The 18,117-nt window shown below is 39.3% G+C and overlaps 1 protein-coding gene across 6 annotated transcripts in view; it reads right to left on the reverse strand.

Annotated features, from left to right (window-relative positions):
• Positions 1–18,117, reverse strand: part of LOC100694667 (MAM domain-containing glycosylphosphatidylinositol anchor protein 2) — a 190,972-nt gene that overhangs the window by 84,543 nt on the left and 88,312 nt on the right. For 4 of the 6 annotated variants that reach the window (XM_005449707.4, XM_025899033.1, XM_025899032.1 and 1 more), the window contains 3 exons: positions 9,895–10,091; positions 5,281–5,416; positions 4,790–5,059 (listed from right to left, as the gene is read on the reverse strand). In XM_005449707.4, the coding sequence (XP_005449764.1) occupies positions 4,790–5,059; positions 5,281–5,416; positions 9,895–10,091 (603 nt within the window). The remainder of the gene's footprint in view (positions 1–4,789; positions 5,060–5,280; positions 5,417–9,894; positions 10,092–18,117) is intronic. The other 2 variants (XM_005449708.4, XM_005449711.4) reach the window with 1 other exon arrangement.

Here is an 18,117-nt window from a genome sequence, read left to right on the forward strand (position 1 = left end):
CCTCCTGCTAATTAGTGATGTCAAGGTAGACAACATTGCCTCTCTTTTCAACTAACTGTTCCTCACAGTTTATTTTCCTGTCAAATAAAAAAATCAAAAGAGCATTGTTTTTGGCTTTTAGAGCATTTATTCCATTTCTAGTGCTTGGTCCAAATTAAATTTGACATCAGTGATGTTTTACTTGACTTTGGATTGTTTCGCGTCACATGATTGTGACAAACTGAGGCATGACTGTGTCACCTCAGTTTGTCTTCCTTTCTAATTGACTCTGCTTTGAAGATATCACTCGGTGTCCAAGCTCAGCTATCATTTTAGTTATCAGATCAAAATACGGTCTTTGTGAAAAGTGTTATTTCAACTGTCTGTCGTGATTGATCCCAGAGCTGTACTGACAAGAGTGACTGTTCATTAGTCAGATAAGAATGTGCCCAATTTATTTCCTTTTGTCAGAGACCTTTTATTTGCTTCATCACATGTTCATTAATTGTGTCATTTTGACTGTTGCACTCCCTTTCTTTCATTTATGTCTGTTTGCTGTTCGATGTGTGATGATTCATTAATTTTATGTACCTGAATTCTTGTCAGTTGTTAATTTCTTTATCCACCCCTCCTATCTTACTGCCGTGGTCTAAACATCTAAGCAGGTTTTACGAGCCTTTAAGACTTTAAAGTCTTTCACACAAGGATGCAGTACTGTGCAAAAGTCTCAAGGCACCCTCATGACTTTATATTTTTTTAGGAAAATAGATGCAGCAATTTACTGAAAGATGCAAAAACAAATGGGAACGCAGCTTTTAAGGCACATTGAACAGAGTTCAATTGTAACAAGCAGGACATGAAAGTCAATGTTTGTTTGGACCGCCTTTATTCTTTAACTCCTGAACTATCTAAGGCAGCTTTCCTGAAATTTCTTTAAGCAGTCTATAGGAATAGTTCTCCAGGCTTCTTGAAGGACATTCAAAGCTCTTCTTTGGATGTTTCTGTCTTTTGTTCTGTTCTCTATCAAGATGACGCAAGCACGCAACCTCAGTAATGATATTCTGGGGAGGCCAATCCATGACTGACAGTGGTCTACTGTGAGTGACATTGTGTTCATAATTCCATGAATTCCATCAATATTCCCATAACAATATAAAATGTTCAATTTTGTCATTCTTCAGCCTTTTCTTCCTCTTTCCCTTCCTGAATAATAGCTTCTTGATAGCTACCCATCAACTGAAACCGTTTCTGATGAGATGCAAAAGCACTGTGTCAGGTCATTGACGGATTCTTTCCTATTTCTTAAGGACATGACTTGCAAATAGTGTTCATCTTCTGTAGATAGTCTTTTTCAGGCCTGCCACTTCTTCTTTTTTCCATCACTTGTACAGTTTCCTCAAAATGTATCTATGGACTCACTATGCACTATGCAGAGCTATGCCAAGTTTTCAGGTAATAGCTCTTTGGGAATCACCTTGTCGGAGCAAAAATACTATTTTATGCCTGTCAAACTATGTATGGCATGTTTCATAGATTCCACTAATGAAATAGATACAAATTACAGAAAGATCAAAAATAAACTTGGTTCTTTGCTAAGTTGTTGGTTATATATGGACACAACATTGGCACATCTCTTGAATGATTCACAGGTCAGTGCTATGTGGTTTTAGAAACATAGATATATTTATTCTTTTAAACATGGTCATTTACAAGGACTCAATGGAAAAGGAGTGAAAAAGCAGCCAATACCCAAGATAAACCTTGAAGAACTATTGCTCAAGACTACTTTAAAAAAAGAAAAGAAAATCTGGCTCCTTGGAAGCAAAATATTAAAGAAATGAATGGTGGTTCAAGACTTTTGCACAGTACAGTAACTCCACAATGACTATTTTTTCTTTTGCTTAATCAATACAACTTTATGAACAGTAACGATTATATAAAATATCCAAGTCAAAGTTATATAATGCATTAAACTTTTATATCTGGTGTGATGATAGCAGCCTGCACAAACAAAATCCTTATTTTTCTGCAAACCACTGCATAACAAATCAGTGGCTGCGTATGTGTTTGCTCCTAGATATTCAAGCAGAATAATGCATATTCTTCCTGTTTAACTTTTTACGAGTGCAGACAATGCTCTATAGGCTTAGACAGATGACAGAGGTCTATATATTTAAACAACACATGTTTAATAAAGGTAGTGAATTCTCTTTTATGATATTTTACTAAGATCCCATATGCGACGTACTGTGCATCCAGATGTGAGACACATCAGCGAGAGTGTCATATTTATTGCAGTGACTGCCTGCAGTGAGTGTGCTCTGACTTATTCGCTCCCACGGGACACCTGACATCTCCTCTTTGATGTAAGCCTTTCAGTTCTTAAGTCTTCAACTGTATGGGCACTTTCACAATACGGAGACGGGGTATATCTGTCAGGGGGACCATCAGAGATGATTTGTTGATGATTTGATTTTCAGCCTAGGGAGTATACGGCTGCATAAATAAATGCTTCCAAACAGACTCAGCATAGAGGCGACCTGATGATGGAGCTGTGGCATAATCTCTGAGATGAAAAGAGAAAATTGTGACAAACTGCACTTCTGAGCCACTCTGCTAAACTCCTGTTCATATGTCTTCCACTTATGTGCGTACAGAGAAACATAAAGTATGATCATTGCATGCTTGTTTTGTTTGTCAGGCTTAAGCTAATTAATGCATGTTTTTATTCACCTGCCACAGATTCCTGCATTTTCTCATTCAGGGCACTGGAATCTTCTGTTATGTCACAGATAAAAGTCTGATCAAACACCACCCTTAATCCTCAAGCTTAGTAACGGCAATCGATTTAAAAGTATGAAAGTCAATTTCCTCAGGCGCTGTGCCGTATCGCTGCCGCTCTTATAGTGAAATGGCTTTTCCTTACAAATTCTAACATTGCCTTTATTAAGAATTAGTCCTCAAATACGTTTTCAGCATATGACTTTTTTTTACATTTCTTGTGCCAGGTTCATATCGAGTACAAGTGCCCATCATCTGCTGGGTATCCACTTTGATAGCGAGCCATCAGTACGACAAGCATGCAGAAAGTGGTACTCAGAAAACAGTTATTTCTGTAATGAGCTACAGCAAGATCAGATGCTCCTCTGCCTCCTGTGCCACTCAGGTGAAGAGCAGCTTGGAAAATAATGTTTTTCTGGTAATGACCAAGCAGACAGCAGTGACCCTCCTCCAGCTGCTCTTGTTAAATTTGTGATAACCACTTCTTGAATCAGTGTATTTTAATTAATGGCTTCGCGCTCTCTCCCCACTAGCATTGCCCTCGACTGTTTTTAAGTTATCCACAGCTGAAGTAAAGATTCGATGGGTTTGTAACTTTAAACCGCACTTTTTTATCTGAAGCTATCGAGGCTGTGAATATACTGAATAAAGACATGAATAAAACATAGAAAATTTCCACGCTTCTTTTCAATCAGCACAAAGGGGATTTGCCCATTATTCCAGGACTGTGGCTTGTTAGTTTTATTTGTTATTTATTTATCTGTTTATGTCCACATATTTGCTATAGTATACCTTTTACCCATTTAAAACTCAAATGAATTACTACAATCCAATAAACTATTAAACAGTCACAGGCTTTTTGATTGTCCTCTTTGGCTGGTGTGGTCAGAAACAGCTACTTCATGAAAAGACATTCGTTGAGCATACTAAAGGGCTCATTAATGTCACTGCACTAGTAACCAGTGAGATCACCACAGCCTCGTCACCATTCATTCCGGTGTTGATTGCATGGGTACTTGCTGAAGTATTCTACTTAATTCCACACAAAAAACCCCTGTGCATCAGCATTGGTACTGGAGCAGAGAAAGTCAAAACAGAGAGCAAAGTTACTGCAGAGTTTTCTCAAAAACTCATCTTTTCAAGCTGTTACAGCATCTTACTCTGCATAAGTTGGGACTCTCTGAGCTTCTGCATTGATATTTCTTTGAAATAGCAATGAAAAGCGACACAATCGGATTCTTGTGTCTTTAACCCAACCATGCCCGCAACAGGACCTGCACGAGGTTACACCAGAACGCGGTTTGTGCCAGCGGATGTGACATAATTTTTGCTGCATGTTGTTATCGGTGAGAATGAGAGTGACGGGTATAAAGGGTATAATATAGCAGAGACAGACAGCATGAGACCGGATAAAATGCATATTTTTTAAAATTTGAGGATCCGTAAAAATTTGCCAATTTTTGGTTGCACAGCAGGTTATAAGAAACACATATGTTGTCATTGTTTATTGGTTTGAAATCATTCTTAAAGTTTCCACAATATCCCCAATGTCCCCAAGCATTCCGGTTTGGTTTGTGGGTATAAAATCAAAGTATCTAATTGTACTGTTAGCCACATTATCCGATCTACACTCTAAGGATTTTTTTTTATTGTTGTGGAGGTATTGCAATAAAAAAAGTAATTTACTGGGTTTTCAGATTCTGAGATTCCATCTGGACTCCTGTGTTCAGGATGTGGATTCTGTATGGGTTCTAAAATTGGCAGAACAGGCTTTAGGGTTAGCATTAGCAGTGTGACATGGCTACACACACAAAAAAAAAACATTGTAAAAAAAGGTTGGACTGTGGGTTTCTGCTTACCAGGCTAAAGACATAACTAGTATTAACGACCGAATGAAAATGAAAGTCTTGAAAGACACATTTTCTAAATATAAACTTTGATACTTTTGCACCTAGATAATAAAAAAAAATAATATAAATCTTAGGTTGGGATCTATATACTGTTTGTATATGCAGGTATGCATTCTCACCTCGCACCACAATGGTAGTGGACTTCTTAGCAGGGTTTCCCACATTGTTGCTGGCCACGCAGCTGTAGACCCCCGCCTCATCTGAGGTGATGGCCGGAAGCGTAAGTGTGCCGCCCTTCATCACACTTCTTTGTGGCAGGCTGTCATTACTGCTGACCCAGGTGAGCATGGGAGGTGGCTCACCTCCAGTAGTGATGCAAACCAAGGATACTGTCTGTCCTGGATTCACCACAATAGGATCCTCTACCAGCAGTTTGATGGACGGGGATGCTGTGGAAAAAGAGAACATCAGTGATAGACTGGAGGAAGATGGACGGCTTTGGCAGTTATGACAGTTACAGAATAACTCAGCTGAGAAAATGCATGACAGTTCATCTTTCTCTTTCTACATCTTTCTTTTTTTTGTACATTTTTCCTACATTTTCTTAGGATGTAATTATTTGGTTGTAATAAGCTTTCTGTGCACAAAAATCAGTAATGATGTGGAGTACCTGTCTTGTTGGTAAGTCTGAAGATAACACTGCGGTCAGGAATCCCACACACATTTCTGACAGAGGCGATGCAGCTGTAGTTAGCGTAGTCTTGGGGACGCAGGTTCTTCAGCTTCAGAATCTTCGTTTCCCCCTGCAGCTCAGACGAAAAAACAACACTGGTATGCAAATGTGTGCAAAAATATGAACATAATCAAGTAAAAGGAATATAAAAAATAGGCACTGGGAAGGAGATTACAAAGGCCAAATTGCTCCACAGAAAAGTCAAAGATATTTATTAACACGTATGAAATTTTAATAAAGGCAGGTGAAAATGTGCCGCAGAGTTCAGAGATTTGATAGTTAAATCTAAATGAAAATGATGCTGATGTTTTTCAGCAATGAGTGGATTACTCTCTAGTGAAAAGCCCTGCAGCATGTTTTACCACAGAGCTCCAGGAATACAGATGGGCACAGTAGGGGATCTCTCCACAGAAATGGCTCGCCCATTGACAAAGTGCGTTTGATTCCAAGCAGGCCTGTCAACTATGAGCCCCACCCGAAAGGTTACAATAAGGATGTAAATCTTTGATCTGGCTGACTCCAGTCTGTGGGTGCAGGGATGCGTTGGGGAGGGAATCACAGATGACTCAGCCACATGCTGTGGCAGCACACACAACGCTGCAATCACTCACGACTTTCACACCCTTTCATTTCTGGTGAGGCTCATGGATAAATTAATTGCATTAGATGAGCCATGGACCCAACATTTCGCTTCCTTTATTTTTCCGTTACCACTTTTGCTTTGAAGCGGATATCAGGGGAACGATGCCTATGGTACTGAGTTATTTGAAATGCAATTGGTGCAACTGGTAGGAAAGACAATTTGGAAAATGCAAGGGGTTGAAGCCATTAAACCAAAGTGGTCCGGGGGATTGATGGCCATATTGATGGACAGATTGAACACTAAAGTACATGAAGAGCTTTGGGAATGAGACTTAATAGGTGTCTATAGAAATTTGGGAGGAGTGTGGTGTCTATCAGCCAAAAAATATGGCATCTCTAGCTTTGTTTTCATGCTTTAACTGCATATTTGTGAGGAAGAAAAACAAAAATCGAAACCACTCGGGCTAACTTAAGATGTTTGGTGGTAAAAATGACTTGAGGGTATTTTTCATGCAAGCAGCAGGACACTGGCTCTGGGAAAATGTCTGAGGGAGATGAATAAAAAAAAAAATGGTTACCACATTCTGAGATGTTGTAACCATTTGAGACACTTCTTGCCTTTTTAGTGTTTTAATTCATTAATGAGTCATCTACTAGACTGTTTGATTACCTACTTAAAAGCCTGGACACTTGGACCAAAATAATTTGCTAATTCCTCGCAGGGAACACTAACATTTATAGCTGCAAACCTGATACAGTAATAATGCAAACCTTTACCAAACAATGTGAATAAAAAAGGTCTTATCGGCCTCATTTCACATTCTTGTTGCTGGCCAAATTGTATCTAAGTGAAGTGAACTACATTAGGCCTGCGGTTGTAAATGTTAATAAGCAGTTAATAAATTGATTTTCTTTCTGACCTTTTCCATAAGCTAGCTGGATAAACAGTTGGTTGCAGTAGGCATCCTAATTAATTACAGCAAAATACAGTTTTTTTTTTTTTTCCACATCTTGGAAACCCCAACGCTGATATTAAAGCCCATCACAAAATGATACAATACGGCTTATTGTCATTTTATAAAAGGTAACATCTAAAAAAAGAGAATATCATGGCACACAAAAACATCAAATCCATAAGTGTTAATTATTCTAATAGCCTAAAATTGAAGCAGAAATAATGGATGAAGTGGATAATTGTGCTATTTTCTGACACATTGGGGGGAAAGTTGTGCGGCCAGAGGGAAAACGTTACAGACAACACGACGTGGTACAAAAAACCCACACCTCTGCTCGCTTAATTATGAACTGGTTCTTCATACTGAGTTTAAAATGCCACTCCTGCGTTTCTATAGCATCAGTGGGAATATAAAGCATTTTGCTGGCCTGGAAAAATTGTGCCAGAGTGAAGAAAAGAAGTCGTAAAGATAAACTTAACTAAAAATCTCCATGGATAAAAAAGGAAAACGAGACAAAACGAGACAAAATGAGACAAAACGAGACAAAATGAGACAAAACGAGACAAAATGAGACAAAACTCGACGCTGCAGCTTTGATTTAGGTCAGTTACAAGTGATTCCCTGAACAGTCTGCGGAGAGTTCAGGCAAGTTCCAATATATTGTTGAAAAATAATGTTATTAGCCATTTATATGTGCAAATTACTTGGAGTTTAGTCAGGATTTATTTGGGGTTGGATTCACGTAATGCTAATCTCTGAGTTTTGGGTTGTGTTCAAATTTCAGACCCAATTACAGCTTTAATAGAGGGCAGGATGAAGGAGCGAGGGAAGGAGCAAAGAGGTATGAAGAGCAGGATGGAAGGGAGAAGTGTCTTTTGGGGCCCAGTTGTGCAGCTTCTTCAGACTCCTTCACCCACTCTATTAGTTCCCAGCCATCTTTCTCCATTTGGCCAAACATCAATTTCACTTCCTTTTAAAAAAAAAAAAAAATCTTTTTTCTTTTCCTCTTGCCACTTCTTAAGCCTCTTTTCCCCTCTCAGATGTCTTTTTCTCTTTGTCATAGATTTGTATTCTCTCAGACGCTCCATTCCACATACAACTCACATCCAATTCGATCAACTCAAAAAAAAGAAAAAGAAAACTACAATTCACTCACAAGTGACTGAACAATCTCAATCAGTTCTTTGTTGACTGCACAAAATCCATTTTGGAACAAAGCTTCTCAATTTTCAGACAGTAAAGAAAATCCACTTGCTCATCTGAAAGAACTGATTTGTGAAGAAAAGTCTTTTCGCAGCCTTTCAGCATCTGCAAATCCTTAATATGCATGTAACTCATGAAACTGGGTTAGTGAGGCTGGTACTGCACTCTAAGGTATGCAGCAGGGTTTTATAACAAATAGCCACAACAATAATGTTATTGCCAATACATAATCAAATCACCCAAATCAAATAGAAACACTATAATTACGTGACAACGTGCTGCGTTGATTCGGTAATTAGCGACTGCCTCTTACTCATCTCGCTAAAGAAAAATACAGAAAGGGTGTGCGGCTGTTGTGACAGTGTTATGTTGGGTTTGTTAACGCATTGTTAAATAAGGTCAAGATATATCATGATTTACATTTGTATGTGTAGCATCAGTTTTAAAGCTTTGCAGTACCTTTAAAAATATACCACAATATGCAATAATACAGTGCATTACCAATATTAATAATGGCACTGCTAAGAAAGATGCTTTACTTTAGGTGCAGGGCTTAGTTTTTTTTTTTGAAAGGCCATTTATATTTGTAATAAAGGCCATCGCATAATTCATGGAGTGCAATGAAGCTTCACATCTGATGGCAAAAATAATACTTTGCTCTTTCTGTTTATTGTAACTGACGGAAACCAAAACACCCTCCCGTGGTGAGAGAGCAATATACCGCGGGAATTTCTGGAGAATTCCAAGCCTTTTTTTTGTTGTTCTGCAAAACTGCTTGATTTATAATGAAAATATTTGTTGGAATTTCTTTCGCCTTCCCGTGGTTAAACAAACAGCACACACACACATGAAGGTGCCACAGCTGCGACTTAATTCTGGTCATGAGTGGATCTCTAAATAAATATGAGAGCACGCTGTGAGACAGAGTTTCAGCTAATTTAGCACCTGATAAACAGAGCTTGTGCTTTGCCTTCAGAAGGTTATTAAAACGGTTTCAGATCCTCTGTACGGTATCAGCCTATTTGTGCTTTCTTTGTAGTCTCTGGGGGGAGGGCACAAGGTGCATTGCTTAATGACAGGCTGGGCAAAACTGAATTCAAAGACTTTTACCAAAGGTTCACATTCAAATGCTAACAAAATTAGACAACAGTCAGTAAACAAAGATGGCTATAGAGTCATGGTTGAAAACTTGAACCCATCTTGATGTGTTATGATGATGGTGGCAATGGCAGACAAATCTACAGACTGGTCTGTGAGCATCTGGCAACCCGAGCGCATTCCCCAAGCAGTTGTAAGTGGTTGCTGGAGGTTGCTGTCAGTTGCTGGGAAAACGATTGCAAAATCCTCAATCATAAACGCTGACAGACCCGTGACAACCACCTGTCGCTATGGAAAAACATATGTTCTCCAGCTGGTTAAGAAAACAGCCTCCTTGTGATTGCTTTGGTCGCTAGGATATTGCTGTGATCATGGTTTTAACGGAAGTGGTGGTCAAGCAATAAAGTCGTTCTTCATACAACAAGAAACAAACACGTTTCCCTAGCAACCAATGCTTGTATCACATCCAATATGGCGGATAACCCTCGAGCCACGTCCACATGGTGTCACATAAGAAAGCGCAGTGGAAGTCTTTCTTGACATTTGCAAACACTTTGTTGATGAATTTGTTGTCTTAGCCATTACATTTATTTCGTAAATCTTGGTCATACCATGTCCTTCTTTTAGACCTTTAAAATAGATCAACTTTTTCTACATGTACCATTCATTTTAATTTGAGATATTCATTCAAATCACGTTCCCGTCGACTTACCTGTGTGAAAAATGGCTCATAGATCTCGACACCCTTGTCTGAGCCTTGCGTCAGGACCTCTCTCCCACGATGCCAGCTGTAGCGGACAGGCGGGTTGGAGTTAGCCACACAGCGCAGGAATACAGTCCTCTCATAGTAGAACTGTTCCTTAGCTTCTCCTATACTCTGGTGCACTGTCACCACCGGGTCATCAAGGTCTGTGAAAGGATCCCAAACACACACAGAGGAGGAAGGTATTAATAAACACTTTCCCATTTTTCACTAAACAACAAATCTATAGATTAATATGTTACCATATTTCCAAAAAATAAATATATATTTTCCAGGATGCTGTAGCAACAACAAATCTGTACCGTAACAGCAATCACAACTATAATCTCTCACAATACGCACTTCTTGATTGTGGTTAGAGGTCTGAGTGAAGGGGTCAGAATTCTCATCGCATTAGGGGGAGCCAGCAATCTGCATGCACTCGGGGGTCAACGTGAGAAAGGAGGTGAGAAGCCATCTACTTGAACTGTTTAAGTCAATAGGATGCCGCCCAAGGGCACATTGACTTCCCAGTCAAATCGAGCTGCTGTGTGCTCCAAGTCGCACTCCATTGTGAGCTTCAAAGACGAGAGAGGATGACAAATACTGTGCACAAAATGATGTTTGATGTCCATCACTTCAAAGAACACTGTTTGGCTGGCCTCTGATCTCATTCAGGCACTCTGTGATTTGACACATCTGTTACTCTACCCATTCCCTGACAGATCTGAGGGAAGTTTTACCCCAATACCAGACAGTTGGTTATTTGAGAAAGTGCCTGTCGTTGATTAAATGGATTCAAAGTTAATCATCTTACCCGGCTATCGCATTAAGCCTTGGCAAATGGTGTTCATCATAGCTGTGGTGTCTTTTAGCATGCTAATACTCGCCTTTTAGATTATGTCCATTTGCACGCTTAAAGAACGTGGGGAGCTAGCTGTTTCCCTTTCATCTCCATCCGAGATGCAATCAGTTTTTTGCACGAGCGAAAAAAATGGAAAAAAAGAGGCAATTTAAGGAAAGGATGAGAGACACCCATGCAAGTTATCCTTCATCCTTAAAATTCTAACTGATAACGAGTGACCTATGAGGGGGGGATATGATTGAGGGTGTTGATGAGAGAGTTAGTGTATCAGCCAATGTGCAACAAGGTGGATGACTGAGCTGGTGTTTTAATGTGTGAGCAAAAAAGCAAGCAAACAGCTCACGGTAAACGAATACCCAAATCTTTAATGATTATAAGCCTCTAGAGAAAAACTACACATGCTTTAGGTATCGTTAATGGATAAATTCATTCCTTTTAATTCAGTAGCTTTGGCCCACCCCTGGATTTGCAAAGGATCAGGTCCTAATCAAAGGGGCTGTGGGCCACAGCATCCCTCCTGGACACACCAACCAGAGAATGCTGATTCCTCAGTTTCATTAAAGACGTGTTCTGCCCTACAGCCCCTTAATCAAAATCTAGCAGCGGTCAATACTTCATCCAGGATCCATTACAGTGTCTCAGGTAAGAGCAATTACCTTTGGAGGGGTGGGGAGGAAAAAAAAAAGCAGGGGAGGGGGGTGACAACGCTCTAGAGAAGACAGAGCAATTGCAGGGCCATTTTAGAGGAGCAGATTGCTCTAAGTAAATACACTGATTCATTATAGAGAGGAGAAGAAGAGTATGAATCCTACATCTTATCTCTGACTCTACCCAGCGTCTGCCTCATCCGTTTCCTGCTACAAACAGTCAGTTTACCAACTGCGGCAGGAATGGAGTGATTCATTGACAGCCCTATCTACCTTGGGATACACGTGTCATTGAACATTGGACCTGATAGGAGGATGCCTTTTATTTTTTTACTTGGTGACAACGAAAGTGCCTGTATATGTGTATATTAGGTAAGGAGCAGTTTGAGCTATAAATAGGGTTGAAATGATATGCAGAGAAGGAGTGGATGCTAGGAGCGCAAAGAGATAAATATGGAAATATGGAAATGTACGCAGTGGATTAAAATTTGATGAATTTCAAACAAAATTCCACCTCCACCATCATTTTTTTTTCTCCCCCCGTAAGGATTGTGCATGTGTGTGTGTGTGTGCGTGTCACTCTTGTGCAATTAGCTTCTGAAGTCACGCTTGACTGATTGTGAAGCTTAAATCCCGGAGCCCACAGGAAAACTGCGGTGTACAAGCAGTCTGCGCCAGAGTTGTTAGGGTTTGTAATTGCAGGTTTATGGGTTCACAGGCCGGTAAATCTGCCCATGTACAGCTAAACGCTCTAGCGCACTAACCGTAGCATCACTCCCGTTCACCTCTATCAGCCATGACAAGTCTCCAAACTCTGGGTTTCTCTGTAATGGGGGGCGGGGGAGGCAGCATGATGCACAAAAGTGCAAACGTTAGATGCGATGTGCGTGCGAGGCAGTGGAAGTCTCACAAGACGAGCATAAAAGGGTACAACGCTCGGTTTATCTTTTTTTTAAAAATCTTCTACACTGAAAAAAACCTCAAATAAAACCCGACATGATGATGATATTCCCATTTGAATAGCAGAAATCAGATTTGTACTTTACAGGCCTACCAAAACATTTGTTGGACAAATAGGCACAAGCGAGTGGTTTGGATAAAAGAGAAACTGAAGACTAAAGAAGGCACTTCATTATCACATCAAACCATGGCTCCTTCCCTTTCATGTCCCCCCACCCACCCACCGCCAAAAAAAAAAAAGGCAGACACCTACATGAAAACACACGTATTGCCCCACTCCACCTACACCAACATGCCACACACACACACACACACAGACACACACACTTTTTCAGTGCTGTCTCCTGGGTGCTAATCTAACGTGGGTTTGTCTATTTCTTCTTGGCTTTGATGTCTTTCACCCTCTCCACCTGACTTGCCCAAGTCACCTGAGAAGAGAGAGCCTATCAGGCTTCTGGGCTGTCAGCCATGAGCGACAGAGGGTGGCGATTAATTTCACCTAATCACTGTCCCAGCATGATTACCAGCGGGAGCTGCTGACCTGAATGACATTTGTGAAATGTCTTTCATGAGTGAAAACAGCTCTCTTATGTCACTGACAAGCTCTTTGCTTTTATTTTGTGCCAAGGGACCGTGAGCGAGTGCAAGAGATGGGTGTGAGTGGGGTCAAGGTCAGAAACTAACAGAAACAAAAGAAAGAGGAAAAAAAAGCTTGATTAGAAAGATATAGGATTAATGGACTATTCCAAGGAGGACTGTTTCCGGGTCTGAATTAATGGCGATCGACCTCCTTGTAAAAACAAATTTGGACAACATGATCAAGCCCTTTAGAGGGAAAATCCTAAAAAAATCCCCCCCCAAAACAAAAAAAACATGAAACAAAACAAAAAACAATAAAGTTATCCTGACATTTATTTAAGTCATAAACTTGGTCTTTAGACAGTAAGAGTGGTTGCTGAGAATGAGTCTGCCACCTGATTTAATGTCCATCAGCTATTCATATCTCTTTGTTCATGTGCATAGCAAGATTTCTTAATACCAGCGAGGGCCCTTTTTTTTTCTTAAAGCCTTAGATTAATAATAATAAACTGAAACTATGGGAACAGAAGATTGTGCATGAAATTTCTGTAATATTCTCAGGCTAATGTGTTATGCTTGGGATAAATATAGCGCACAAAGACCTAAAATTGTTGACAATATGCACTGTTATGTGTAAACACACATCAAATAAGTGAGCCCAAATACACCATGATATAGATGGTGTGTAATTAATGTTTGCTGAATGATGCACTTTATTGCATTTCATTTATGTGGGTCACAAGGTTAATAACCCACTTTAGTGATATATAACATTCATCTCATGCAGAAGCCTCTGATGGAATATGTGAATCCAGCATGTAATTTACTGTCAGAACATTTCCTTTCCCTCCATCTCTCAAACCCTCGGCAATAGTGACCTCTATCTCATGGCTACACTCCACAATAACTACCTCCTGCTAACTGTATCTATTTGGTGTCATCTGTTGCTTCACACTAAAGTGTGATTGTCGAGGCGGATGGATGAGTTTGGGGGGCGGCTGAGGGCATGATGCATCTATTTCTGCAATAAGTCCACTCTGATGACGGCGCCTGTGTAGCAGAGATATCTCAGTAAACTGAATATCATTCTCTGAGACATGAGATATGAGCGTGAGCAGCTTCATGTGCTGCTCTGCTCTCAGTGCTGTCGGGGGGATAAAAGGAGGGAGAGTAGAGAATCCACTGAGAAACTCGTTGAGACGCGACGGTGTGGCACACACATTTCTGTGCCGAGAAACAAAGAAACAGTGAGTGGACACACTGCAAAATGAGAGTCAGTCAGAAGCGTAATACCCACATGGCTAGATGTCCAATGATGTTAAATATCTAAAGATTGTTGTGACAGTTTATGGCTTGTTATATGTATACTTTATTAGCTGCAGTGCAGAGTGATAAGATGAGGCAGCGTAGGTTCTTATTTGGCTAAACATGAGGGTGGAGTGATGTCTGCTTGGCCAATGCTCATTTCATAAACCAATTCGTCGCCGATGTTCCCTCAACATATTTAGCAGACCATTGTGCAAGTTGCATTTAAAGAGGGCAGAGGTATTTCTGGTTCCAGTTTATTCAATTTCTTTTTTTCATATGGTGGATATAATTTGTACTTTCTCAGTTCTGCAGCAATCTGCATTCAATGACAGTCCTTGAGCCTACATAATGAGTTCCACCACAGAATGTGCTGGTTATTAATCTTTTAATGAAGGTCTCCCCGAGGGCAGGTGACGGTCATTCAGTACTGGTTATTGGCCTTGTTCATTGTGTACAAAGACATCTCATCATAATATGTACTGTAGATTATGAAATCCATAAATGCATTAGAAGCAGAGTAGAACTTTCTGGCACAACTTTACCTACTTTTCAGGTAGGTAAAGAGAATAAAATCATAACGAGTTAAAGCTCCTGCAACACTTGTAGCAAACAGAGCAACTTTACCGACTGACTGATGGGTTTTGGCTTCATCATTTGCCCAAATAGTTATTCTGAACTAGTTGCCCACACAGTCTTTGTCAGAAAGGTGGACCGCTACCATATTTCTTTCATAAGTCTTTCTGACATGCTGTGTTACTTATTAATGCTTTGTAGTTGTGAGTTGTTTCAACAGGTGTTTTGGTTATTTTTACACAACCCTTGCTCCTTTAGCAACTATCAGAAATGTTATGCTAGGATTAAAAAATAAAAAAAAAAGTTTTAAAAAAACATGAATTCCTCACTTTCAGAATTTTCTATTGTGGCTTTGTAGAAATGAATCTACATCAAATCTGTAAAACTCCTGCTAATCTAAACTGCTGCTGATAGCTAAATTCCTGATAATAGCGATAATCTGTAAATAGCTAAATTTTAGCCCTGTGAATGTACTGTTAAAACTCACACTTATTACACACCATAGTGGCAAAGATGTATTATTATTTCAACTTGTAACAGATGTAAAGCTGTAGAGCAAACTAAAAGAGGTAAAAGTAAATATATTCTTGTTCTTTGTGGGGGGATTTCCATCAACTCATAACATGCAAACTCTGCCTTTTGTGCTCTCTGTGATAAACCAGTGATTCTCCTAAAATGTGAGGGGAAAAAATGATGCTCTGACTTTGTCCATTGTGCAGAAAAACGATAGGATAATCTACAAAATACTTTATCTCATCAAGGCATGAAAGCTTCCTCCTGTTTAGCTTGAGATTTGTTTGGGCAGCATAAAATTGTGAGACAATTGGTTGCTGTCATCGACTGTGTTATAGAAATAGAATAGCTTTTTCCTGTTTTTAGTCTTACTGATAAACAGGCTGTAACATTAACTTCATGTTCACTTTATAGAGCAAGAACGATAACAATCTTATTACCGAGTATCTTCAGCATGAAAGCATGCAGGTACATTTCCCAAAAAAGCCACAGAGGATTAATAACAGTGCAAATATGTCACACACAACTATGGGTACTAATTAAAATTTCAGGGTTTTCTTCATTTAAAAAGCATTAACACAGTCAAACCTTTGACTACTATTGTGACATCCATTTAAAGTACTTTTAATAAATTTAATAAAAATCAAGTGTTTAAAGTCAAAGCCGGTAAAGCCAGATAATTTAAAAACACACTTTTGAAAACACATCTAATAAGCTATTTCTAAAATGAATGTCAGTGACATTTACCATTTTGATTTATATTTAAAAAAATATACTTTCAGCTTAAATAAAATTTAAAAATTAGATCATTCTCATTTGCTAATGACTTACATAAGGTCATGTGTTCATTTATTTTTTTCCTGCCTTGACAGCATCAGTCAGAACTCACTTTATTGACTTCAGCTCATTTAAAAAATTGGTGCCTAGATTTTAACTGGCACCTAGAAATATGAGAATACTGCTCCAGCATTAGCAAATTTACAGTGGCTGCCCATTAAATTTCGAACTGATTTTAAAACCTTACTAATGACTTTTAAAGTATTAAATAGGCTTGCTGCCAATTATATGAAGAACTTGCTAGTCATGTGTCTGGGCACTTAGTTACATCTGGGCTGCTGGTTATTCTGAAATGTCTACTAGTAAACAAAGATCAGCAGGCCTTTATCATTAGAGCTCTCAAACTGTGAACAGTCTGGCCAGTCAAGACACAATGTCGACTTCTTTATGGTCTTTTCAGTTTCTTAAAAATTTTTTTTTATAGCTTTCACAACCGTCTGATAGATGGCAATGTTGGTTTTATTTTTCTTGTACATTCTTACTTTTTAACTTTTTTTTTTAACCATGTCTCAGACTTTTTAAAACATTTTTCTTTCTGTGAACCTCTTTGTAACTTTAAGAAAAGTGCTTTATAAACAATAATTATTATTAATACTTACAAATAAATAGCAGATTTTGTTGTGATTCCATCAGAAGAACAGTAATAAATATCTAAATCCCATTTGTAATAAAAACACTTCATTAGGTTCATTAGGTCAGATAGCTTTATGTGTGCTATTTTACGACACTATGGGAATATAGGAATATTTGAAATGAAATATAATCAGTAGGTCAGTTATTGGCGGTCACAACAGCTGTTTTACTAAACTGTGAAGGGGCACATCTTTGACATTGGGGGTTTATAGCTGCTTCGCTGCTGTCTCTGCCAGGAACATTAACCCAGCTAGACATGCAGGGTTAAGGCTTATAAAGGGCAACACACCACCCTTGCCATGGCACTTATTTGGCATCCCTCTGTGGCACTGAGTAACAAGCATTGAATTATTCATTAAGTATTTCAACATCTCTGCGTTTATTTGAAATTTAATTTGTACTAGGGGACGGGGAGGAAGGGGCCTTCCTCTCACTTTCTCTATGAAATGTCCCTTACTGGCTACCATTCTGCCTCAGGCTACATATGCGCTCACTCTTTTTCTCTCTATCTTGAGTCATCATAGGATATACATTAGGTATTAAAGTAATGGTCTTTCAGGCCACAGTCATCGGGTCTGGTTAAGTATAATTACTGCCAATTAAAGTAGCAGTGCAAAATGGAGTCAATGGAGTGATTGCAAACAATGAGGCATGCTACATTGCTGGTAGCAGGGTAGCCTAAGTGAATATAGATATATAGATTTTGATAATGTAGCATGGTGGTGAAAAAAAATCTATTTTTATTTTCTATAAGAGCTTATTTATAAACTGTGCATAGCCTGAAGTCAAAGCTCTGAAAACAGATTATGGTTAAGCTTACAGAGAGGATGCAGTTTTCCTCCAGCAACAAAAAAGCCATCATTCATTTTAACTGTGCTATTTAAACTGTTGCTTGAAGAGAGAATCTAAAGAACGCTACAACTCGATGTCCCTTAGAGACAATGCTTTTCCAATTATGCTGTGCTGTGCTGTCATGTCTGTTGGTGTAAGACCAGCGCCTGTTTGTTCTATGTACTTGTGGACATTGCGTGTGATAAATGGAGGGGCATACGTCAGCAGCCTGACTGAAAGGGCTGCAACCCCTCACTTCCTCCCGGTGATGGAAATGGGGAAATAATGAGGCCTATTTCTGCTCTGTGTGAGCAGTGTTTGTGTTTGTATGTGTGTTGGGGGGGGGGTAAGGAGTAATGAATCTCCTCTTCATCCTCTCCCTTAGACAGTGGCATCTGCCTCAGCCCATCTCCTCTCTAATTCATCTCCCAAGGAAAACAAGCAGGC

The sequence above is a fragment of the Oreochromis niloticus genome, linkage group LG15 (assembly GCF_001858045.2).
Source record: "Oreochromis niloticus isolate F11D_XX linkage group LG15, O_niloticus_UMD_NMBU, whole genome shotgun sequence".
NCBI lineage: Eukaryota > Metazoa > Chordata > Actinopteri > Cichliformes > Cichlidae > Oreochromis > Oreochromis niloticus.